We start from the raw sequence: 10,034 nt of genomic DNA on the forward strand, positions 1-10,034 counted from the left end.
ATAATAATGTACTTGTACACTGAATAAGGTCATTACGGTAAAAAGTTATAATTATTGTATCCATTTTGCTCCTTGTGCAATTGATAAATGAGTTAAGTATCTTGCACTTAATTCAACACACGTACTAAATCAGTCATTCGATATATAGTGCAAGTCTTGCACTATATGATTTATAAGTGTATTCTCGAATATAATTGTATAGAGCAGCCTCAGCTCTGCTATTGAATAAATTACACGCTTGCTCAGAATAATTTTAGTCGAATAGCTAGCTAGGAGGTAAGTGTCTAGCCTCGACTCCAGCCCCTTGAATAGCCTTTCTCAGCGGCCTGGAATCGAGGCTAGTAAGTATCTAATGGTCATCGTCCATTTTTGGTAAAGATCATTGCATTAAGTTTTGCATAACGAAGTTCTCATGGCTGAAAGTTGAGATCACTTCAAGTCAGCAAGAAAACACTGTAGGTGGTGGCATATCCTATGTGTGTGTCCAGTTGTGTCTAGTTGTGTGTGCTGTTTATGTCTATACATACAAAGGGATAGCATTAATATTCATGCATGCATGTACTTTATTAGTGTATATACTAATTAAAACATGTTATTAGTTGTATAATTGGCTTATGTTTTATTTAATGCAGAATATGTGACAGTAAACCCACACCCACTAAAGAAGTTTATCGCTATATATCGACTGATTGGAGTTACTAATAACTACGCTCTATATAGTATAATGTCTCGTTCCACGCCTTTTGGTGCTTTTTCCCTGGCCAATCTTAGCAACGTTTCACATTGCAATAGTCGGATAGATTTATGTATTATTATACATGTAGTATATTTTGCTGGAAAAATCAAACTTCATGCTTTACCTTAGATCGAAGAATTATGAATCTCAGTGCACGAAAATGTAATCTGATATCAATTTATCAGGTTGCACTTCCCACTGACAGAGAAGAATACCTTTCAATGAATAATATTTACTTAGCAGTGCATGAGAATACCAGTGCTGCTGACATGTATAGCTTAATTGTGATGATACAATGATAGAATAGATTCTTATATAGATATGTTATTAGTAACTCTCTTTGCCTTGTTTTTACTGCAAAGAGCAGGTCATTCTCAATCATTCTCCTTCCAATATTCTGCCAATCTCCCAGGACTGCAAGTAGACTCCACTGGGAGAACATTCCTTGCAGCAGACATCTACCTGTATAGACTGAATGCTCAGCTACTACAAGAGGAGAGAGTTGATCTAGGAGCTACTGTCATTGACAAAGGACTTGCCCTGAGCTCTACTGGAATGTTGGTGGTGTGTTTAGAGGATCTCTCTTGCTCTGTCTACAATGCAAGCAACCTCAGTGCTGGTCCTATCAGGAGTGTCAGTAATGCTATAGCCTCAGCAGATCCTGACTTTGGAGCAGCCATCTTCACGTCAGGAGACACTTTCTACACTGGAGCATCAACTGGTGCAGGAGAGAAGATGGTACTGCAACAATTTGGAGAGGGGTTCAATAGATCTTCCAACAACAATCCATCAGGCACACGCAATGCGCTGGTTTTTGGGGTTAGTGATTTTAGACGACGATTCTATGCATTCGGTGGTTTTGTGAGTGGTGGATTTGCCTATTATGTTGTCGTCGACTATCGACCTGCTACTGCACAAGCTATAAGACTATTACGTGTTTGCAGCATGCCTGATTGTGGAGGCCCAAGTACCTGTGGAGTGACTGCTTCGTATGAACTGGAAATCAATTGTGGCGTTCAAACGATCACTGAAGAGATTTGTGTGTGTGGAGTGTCATTAGTGGAGGACTTCAGTGGGATATCTGGACCCACTGCTGTGATAACTATTTGCTCTGACATTACTAATTCTATTTGTGTGGTCAATATCACTGCTGTCAATGAAGCTATGGATGCTAAATATGACTCTTGTATTGTGTCACGCACTGTTGGAGAAAAAATTGGCATAGCATGGAGAACAGGCTCAGATAACTGCTCTACCCTGTCTCAGCCTCAGGTTAGTTATTGTAGTCTGGGTCTGGTATGCTTCTAACATAACATCATTATCCAGATAACTGTGGACAGATGTGACACACCCAGTCCAGTTGGCCTTCTCGTCCCAAATGGTGGCATTGACATAATAGCACCAGTTCGTATCAACTTTGGAGACAGCCCTGTACTCCTTGCTTCAGTGGCTGTGAAGATGGAGCAGTTTTTCTTTGTATTTGTGACAACTGATAATTCTAGGATAATAGGAGTAAGTGCTGCATGGTTGAGTCAGCTACATTTATTGTGCATTGGCTCCAATAGTATGATGTCAGTGGTTCATCTACCCTGGATGCTAATAGCTCATTCTACAATCAGCCAGTGACCTCTGATGTATATCATTTGTCATGGCAGGAGGGACTGGACTACATCACAGCAGCCACTAGAGACACTGTGAGTTAATGCTTGTATGTCTTCCTCTATGAACCCCTCCCCCCTATGAAGGTGTACCAAGTACCCATAGAGGAGTGTTCCCAGCATATAGATTGTACCAGTTGTACCAATGATCTCAACCCGCTGTGTGGGTGGTGTGTGGTGGAAAACAAGTGCTCTCGTCAGACGCAGTGTCAGAACTCCAGTTTCTCCAGTAGATGGATACAGGACAATGCCAACTGTTTTACTGCTGCAATTGTGGAGCCAATGCAATTTGTGCTTGACCATGCGATTCTTGATAATGAGGTAAAGCTAGTGTAGTTGTGTCTGATATCACAAACAGACCCCACAGCTCACGGTAACCCTGCCTTACCTCCTGCATGGAGAGAACATCTCCTGTCATCTGGCAGACGATAAAGGACGTTTCCCACCCATCATAGTACCAGCTGTTGGGGTCACCCCAGGAACAGTGTTTAGTTGTGATATTGAAGGACTCGTGGTACCTGACTACCTTGGAGTGACTGCAATCATCAACCTGGGCTTTCAGAGCTCTCTGTCCAATGAGCCATTTAACATTACCAACCAAGCACTCACCATCTACAATTGCTCAGCAGGAGAAAGGTATTACCCATATCAGGAGCACTGCCCAGATTCAATTTCAAAACACCCAGATCAGGTTCCTCTAATTCCTCTAATTAAGCACATGATCAACTCCCCCTTGAAGGAAATTTATACAAATCGTTTATGTTTCCTAATAGACCGCATTGTGGGTTATAGCTTTTTAAACTGGCTTTCTTTAGCTGTAAGGATTGCCTCGGGCCCAACAGTCCGTGTGGATGGTGTAACCTCAACAAGCAGTGCAGTGGAACACCAGCTCCTTGCAGGAATGTATCTCACTTCCTACAGGTGATAGCTCAGTGACCATGGTGACCAGTAACTCCATTTGTATACATGTAGGTGTCTGGAGGCAATGATTTCACTGCTGAGTGCCCCCTATTGGACACACCCCCCTCTGGTGGGTACACTCAACCAGTGAGGGTGGCCCAGGACCTTCGACTGACCACCAGAAACCTCATTGCTCCCGTAAGTCACATGATTTGTACGTCGTTTTTCCATGACTTCCCTCTCCATTAGACGGATGGCTTTGAGTACTATTGTGTTGTGAATGGAGTTAGTCTGACAGCTCAGTATGAGAACAAAAGCTCCATCCTGTGTACAGTGGGCAGTGGACAAGTGAGTGTTGCTTACATAATATACTTACTTAATGGGGCTTGTAATTGTATTTACCGTATTTACTTAATTAAACGCCCGGGCGTTATTTCATATCGAAGTCTGTAAAAGGGGCGTTTAAACGAGATGGGTGTTTATTCGAAATGGGCGTTTATTGGCCATGTCTACTCCAAACTCTTGCACAGCAGCAGTTATTATGCTCTTTTTGGCTGCTGCCACAGCTCTCAGATTAAATCTTAAGTATAGGAGTGGTGTTTCTCCCTCTGTGTCTCTCTCTCTGCCATCATATATATTCTATGCTGCCATGCTTACAACTGGTTCCACCTGCTACTTCAGCTCCACCCACAGTGCCACGCCCATACATGGGCGATTATTTAAGTTGGGCGTTTATTGACAAAGACAGAGCTTTTACTGGGCGTTTAAACGAGATTGGCGTTTAATCAAGTAAATACGGTACTTAATTATATGCCTTATTTGCTTGTAAACTGCGAGTTTCTGTGTGCAGCTGACACTTTCTGCTGGAGCCAATAGTTCCCCTGTGGTTGCCATGGTAACCTGGGCGGGAAATAATATCAGCCACCTACTGAACAACACTCTGCAACTAATTTCAGGTATACAATTATCTGTCAACTGTCATCTCGACATATTTAATGTTTGCACTACGTCCGGACTCAGTTCATCCCCCCTCCCCCTCTCCACACACACACACACACACACAACACAGTGACGCTGTATGATTGTCGTGATTTGGCTAGTGAATGTTCGGAATGTATTGCAGTCAGAATGGGGTCAGAGTTCGCATGTGGGTGGTGTGGGGGTAGTTGTGAGGTTATGCAAGAGTGCTCCAATACTTTCATTACTGAGGGGGACAGTTGTCCTGCCCCTGTCATCAACTCATTCACTCCAATGTCGGGTAAGAATCAAGTGAGCGTATGTTCACCTCTCTTGTTAGGTTATTTAAAGCAGTATATTGGTATACTGCTATATACGAGCTTGTACTAGTAACAACTTAAGCCTTTGATCTTGCAACCATAATTACGATACAATTAATCCTGGCTTGCACACCCAGGACCAGTTGAGGGTGGTACAGCAATCACTGTGATTGGTACTGACTTCGGAGGAACTTTTGCCGAGATTCAGAACTCCACCCTTACATTAGGAGGCGTGGCCTGCACTGCCCTCATCACTGGTTACATACCATGGCACCAGTTTGTCTGTGAGACCACCAATTTTGTAACTGGAGGGTTAAAAGTCTTCTCTCTAACCATTGGCTCTAGAGTAGCCATTGAAAACGGTGGCTCCTTCACTGCAGTGAATTCTATTGTCAGCAGTGTGACTCCGACCTTTGGACCCATGGCCGGGGGAACCGAAGTGGTTGTGAGGGGGACTGCACTGAACGTGGGTAACCAGGAGGATACTAGAGTCTCTTTGGAGATCAATGAGTCAAGCTACAACTGCAACATAACATTGTCGTAAGTGACTGTTGTATTAAGTTTACTAACAATGCAAACCTCTTTTCTGCAGATCTATCGAGTCTAAAGAGATTCGGTGCAGAACCTCAGCAGCAAACCTCACCTCCGATGCTTTAGTGGTGGTGTACATTGATGCTGCCAGAGTCAGCAATCCAGGAGTGGTCTTCAGTTATCGTAACAACCCCAACGTGACTACCGTGTTTCCTAGCAACACTATTTCTAGCGGAGGCATCAAACTGACCTTTACTGGAGTGAACTTGGACGTGGTACAACAGTCTGTGTTGGAGGTCTACCAGCCGATGGGGGCTCCTCCAGCAACTACCGAACAACACCATGTAATTTTCGACTTTTTTGTGAATAAAATTTTTGCAGTGAGCATTTTACAGAGAGCAACAAGTTCCACCTATCAAAAATATGTATCGTAAATATTTAAAAATACAATTTTTTGGGGGACTGAGCATCATTCCAGGAAAATTGTTATTTATGTCATGACGGTATTACATAATGTACTTACTCTCCTGCAGAGGAGCACCTGCAGTATTGTGGACAATACCACCATCACATGCTCAACTCCTAATCTAACAACAACCTCACTGACCCCATTGAACTATGCCCTGATGTTTGATGATGTCCCACTCGCCACACACGCAAGCCTTCCCATCAGCGTCCAATCAGATCCCTCCAATTTTCGGCTGGAGGGTTCGCAAGAGGTCACCAGTGGTACAGCGACTCTCATACGCATTGTGGTATACGTTTTATCCTGTAATACTGACCATACTGTTACCGTGTGTGTATCCAGGGTGATAATCTCGACTCAGTGGAGACCAGTGAGATAAAAGTGATCGTGGGAGGGGAGGAATGTGTCAAGACATCCAGTAATTCAAGAGGGAGCGAATTTATCTGTACCGCCCCCTTGGAGATCCCAGGAGAGGAAAACCCGGCTATTATACGAGTTGAGTAAAACTATATAACTTAACTGTGTTACAGTGCTATTTAGGTGAACGTTGGGAGCAACATCGCTCAAGTATTGGACCAGCGACTGACCTACATAGTTCTTGTGGTGGAGGTTCCTACGGTGGAGGTTCTTGAAGCGGCAGTTCCCCTGGAGGTCATCATCCCGAGTGTTTTGGGGGGGGCTGTAGTGGTAGTGTGTGTAGTACTGATCATTTTTGTCTGTTTTTGTCTGAACTCACGAAGGAAGACCGTGTCCATCACTATGCATGAACAGATGATGGAGCTCGTGGCTAATAGGTAATTACCGTATGGCGGGTATATTTCGAGGGTATAAAAATGTTCGTGGTTTTCGCTGATCAAACATCTACCACAAACATTTGTACCCACGAATTTATCAATGCATGCTGCAGAAAGGCTGCTATTCCGCGAAAATTAAATCGCTATAGCATAGTAGCAGTGATCGACTGTTTCTAACGGGTCATTCTGCGAAAGTTTATACCCTCGAAATATACCCGTTATACGGTATAATACTTATAGTCCAGCTGTCCAATTATGTTACAGGAGAACACAGGAGGAAATATTACCTGTGGATGGCAATACTGCACTCGTTAGTAAGTTTCTATGATTTTTATACATCCATGCATGCAGTCTATACTATATTCACTGACTTATAATTATACAGAATCAGAACTTGTTGAGATTGCCGAGTCCATCCCAGATTCATTCAAAATACCAGCCTCCATATTGAAGCTCTCCAGTACTGCAATAGGACAAGGTAAAGAAAGATGTGCATTTCACTTAATTTATGGGATGTCACTATACAGGTGAATTTGGCATTGTGTACAAGGGCGTTCTGACAGACTGGAACAAAGTACATATGCAGGGGGTGGCCGTGAAGACACTAAAAGGTTTAACAGTACAATTTTATAAATTCAATCTGTTGTCAGCCATCAAGTTCATAAATTAGTTGTCATGGAATTCACTTATACCAAATTTACTGCCCCCCAGAGACTACAATTTCTGCTGTGTTCTTAGAGTTGATCACTGAGTTCTTCATTGTCTACCTTGCAGGTCTGTTCTCGTTGTCGGATGTTCAGAGCATGGTGTGTGAGGTGAACAAGATGCAGGACTTTGACCATCCTCATGTCATGTCCCTGATTGGGGTGTGTCTTGATGCTGGCCCCGGTGTTGCCATAGTGATGCCATATATGGCCAACGGCAGCCTCATTGGATATCTCAAGAGAGAGAGGAGCAGCCTTGAGTTGGACGATGACTGTGAGATTGATCAGGTGTGTGGTATAATTATTACAATACATAATACAAAAGGAAGACACACAAAGTTGTTGTTTTTTACAATGCAGATATATACAAGTAACAAAGTGTAAAGTTGTTGTAGCTTCTCTGTGTTCTAAACGGCTGAATACAGCGACGAAAGTAAATAGTGAATATCTTGCTGTGGCGTAGGCGGAGGGGGGCTGACGGGGCTAGAGTCCCCCCCCCTTTTGTGCTACATCAACTCCAACTTAGCTTGAATCACTGTGATCTGTCGATCTATTCTGCAGTACTGCATGCATAGTTAATAGAATAATGTCATGTAATTGAAATGTGGTCAAGGCCATCTGATGCGCATGCTTACCGCTGAAGAAAAGTGATGACCTAGATAAAATTCTATGAAACCCATTAGTGCCTATAATTATGCTCAACTGATTTGGGCCCTGCCCTTCCCAAATTCCTGGCTATGCCATCAGTTCATTCCGATACCTAATACTTATGGAAATCTATCGATTCTATAAAATGTCTAGAGCCAAATTATTGTGTTCCCAAGTTTTATGGCATTCTAATAAGCACTTTTATGAATTGATTTATGTATATATGGGAAATGAGTAGAAATATTACAAAAATGTAACAAGGATGTAATTAAAAACTAGACCACATGATTGTGTCAGACCTCCTCTGGTCTCAACAGAGAGGTATAATCTCTGTAGGGAAGCCATTATAGTGTTTGTGCAAGGGACAGTACTGAGCGATCTCAATAGAGAGGTGGTTTCTTTTATATGAAGATAAGTGGTAGAGAGACCTATATGTTTAGGGTGAGCAGCATTCTCACGATCAACTATATTATAGCGACTACCTGAATGAGTATGGATATAAGTTGTATACCTTTAGCATGAGCAGCATCTAGAGTGTCTCAAATAACACCACCAATAACTGTGTGAGTGAATTGTCACCAATTTTCTCCACAGATTCTTGTTGTTAGGAAGCTGCTACTAAAGATGTGTCATCAGATAGCACTGGGAATGGTCTACTTGGCCGAGCAGAAGTTTGTCCATCGTGATCTTGCAGCCAGAAACTGCATGTGAGTTGGCAATTGGTATAGTGTGTACCAAGATACATCAGTATAATAGGCTAACTGTAAACACACATTGCTTATAAAATTGAGAGAGCTTTCATTTATTAATCTTATATATATATCAGCCTCAGTTAATAGCATACTTGCTATAGATATGTTCACTTGCTAGAATATACATGTGGCATTGTTCGTTTCATATCGTGTACATTCCAATAGGCTGGACTCGGGAGGAGGTATCAGGGTGGGGGACTTTGGTCTGGCTGAGGACGTCTATGCTAGTGGTTACTTCAGACAGAACGACCGAGCCAATGTGAAGCTGCCCTACAAATGGATGGCATTGGAGAGTCTCAACGATGCTATCTTCACAGAGAAAACTGATGTGGTGAGTCAGTGCATATAGTAGATCCTAAGATCCTAAGCATAATTATACTCTCTCTAACAAATTGTGTGAATGCAAGTACCATGTAATAGACCCCAAAATTGCTTCTGAAATACACATTTTACAATTCATTTTGGTGGTAGCAACTGTGTTATATACTTGCTGTCCATGTGCCCAGTGGTCGTATGGTGTGACTGTGTGGGAGGTCTTCAATGGAGGACGGACTCCATACCCTGCCGTGGACCCACTGTCCCTCATCCAGCTGCTGGGAGAGGGACGAAGACTAGAGAAACCTCTCAATGCAGCCTGTGCCACCGAGATGTGAGTATACACTCTCTGAGTTAATTACTATTATAGTAGTTGCAGTGCCGAGCACTATATTTAACATGCCCCCCCTCCCCCTGTGGTGCTCAGGGGCATGTAGATTGAAATTTGGGATTATTGTTTGGTTCAACTGATGGTACATCCCCTTATCCTCACACAGTTCTAAACTGATGCGTCAGTGTTGGAGGGAGGACCCAGAGGAGAGACCAACCTTCTCACAACTGTCCGCCATTGTGGAGAGGCTACTGACATCCATTTCTGACTACACTGAACTCAGTATGGTACTACTGGACACCAGTCAAGAGAAGGAGCAGCTCAGTAAGCGTAGACTCAGCTGTTTGAAACTTTTATCTTCTGTTATTAAAAACATTTCGAAGGTCTTATATTAACATAATACATGCATATTATTCTACGTATAGTTTAAAAGACTGTATGTCGTCGTCTACTATAAATGCTCACAAGATCATTAGATATGATTATCCACTGTTATAAACATGTTTAATAATAATTATGTTAGCTTGTGTTACGATTTTTTTTTACTGCAGAGTATGACAATGTACCCACACCCACTGAAGACGCTCATCGCTATGTCGACGCTCCACCTGGTTACCCTCGAGCATTCAAGAACAGAGTGTACGAAGAAGTTACTGCAACAGGCAGTTATAAATTAGCCACTATAGGTTAAAGGTCAAATGTTATCTCCTGCATGTATAGTGATAGTTATATACAGCGTATATATAAATTTACAACTAGCAGCTTTGATATTATTATTTTGGTGCAACCATAGCATTGCACAGTATTTTATTTATTCTTTAACTCCAGCCTCTTTGATTTTGGTGCAACATGCTTTTACATTACTGTATTTTTATTATAGCCATTTATGCATGCAATGCTTGCCATCTTTATTTCTGCAATA

At 42.4% G+C, this 10,034-nt stretch overlaps 1 protein-coding gene across 2 annotated transcripts; it reads left to right on the forward strand.

Moving 5' to 3' along the window:
• The first annotated feature begins 938 nt into the window (after window positions 1-938).
• Window positions 939-10,034, forward strand: LOC135345195 (plexin-B1-like). Of its 2 annotated transcripts, XM_064542564.1 has the most exons (24): window positions 942-2,008; window positions 2,063-2,248; window positions 2,302-2,430; window positions 2,482-2,715; window positions 2,762-3,030; window positions 3,210-3,315; window positions 3,367-3,492; window positions 3,544-3,642; window positions 4,145-4,250; window positions 4,364-4,552; window positions 4,709-5,111; window positions 5,164-5,446; window positions 5,636-5,857; window positions 5,911-6,063; window positions 6,109-6,362; window positions 6,627-6,676; window positions 6,748-6,840; window positions 6,890-6,973; window positions 7,137-7,354; window positions 8,309-8,421; window positions 8,632-8,797; window positions 8,973-9,115; window positions 9,279-9,436; window positions 9,664-10,034. In XM_064542564.1, exons 1-24 carry the CDS (start codon window positions 1,058-1,060, stop codon window positions 9,801-9,803), a joined length of 4,875 nt encoding a protein of 1,624 aa, XP_064398634.1. In that variant the 5' UTR covers window positions 942-1,057; the 3' UTR covers window positions 9,804-10,034. The 2 variants fall into 2 exon arrangements, with proteins under 2 accessions (XP_064398635.1, XP_064398634.1); XM_064542565.1 differs by lacking the exons at window positions 9,279-9,436; window positions 9,664-10,034 and adding an exon at window positions 9,209-9,249 and having other exon boundaries at window positions 939-2,008.

The sequence above is a fragment of the Halichondria panicea genome, chromosome 12 (assembly GCF_963675165.1).
Source record: "Halichondria panicea chromosome 12, odHalPani1.1, whole genome shotgun sequence".
NCBI lineage: Eukaryota > Metazoa > Porifera > Demospongiae > Suberitida > Halichondriidae > Halichondria > Halichondria panicea.

Coding starts and splice junctions, on each gene's coding strand:
- LOC135345195 (XM_064542564.1), top strand. CDS start 1,058: ATGTTATTAGTAACTCTCTTTGCCTTGTTTTTACTGCAAAGAGCAGGT. Junction 9,116..9,278: donor GCAGCCTGTGCCACCGAGAT/GTGAGTATACAC, acceptor ATCCTCACACAG/TTCTAAACTGATGCGTCAGT. Junction 9,437..9,663: donor TCAAGAGAAGGAGCAGCTCA/GTAAGCGTAGAC, acceptor TTTTTACTGCAG/AGTATGACAATGTACCCACA.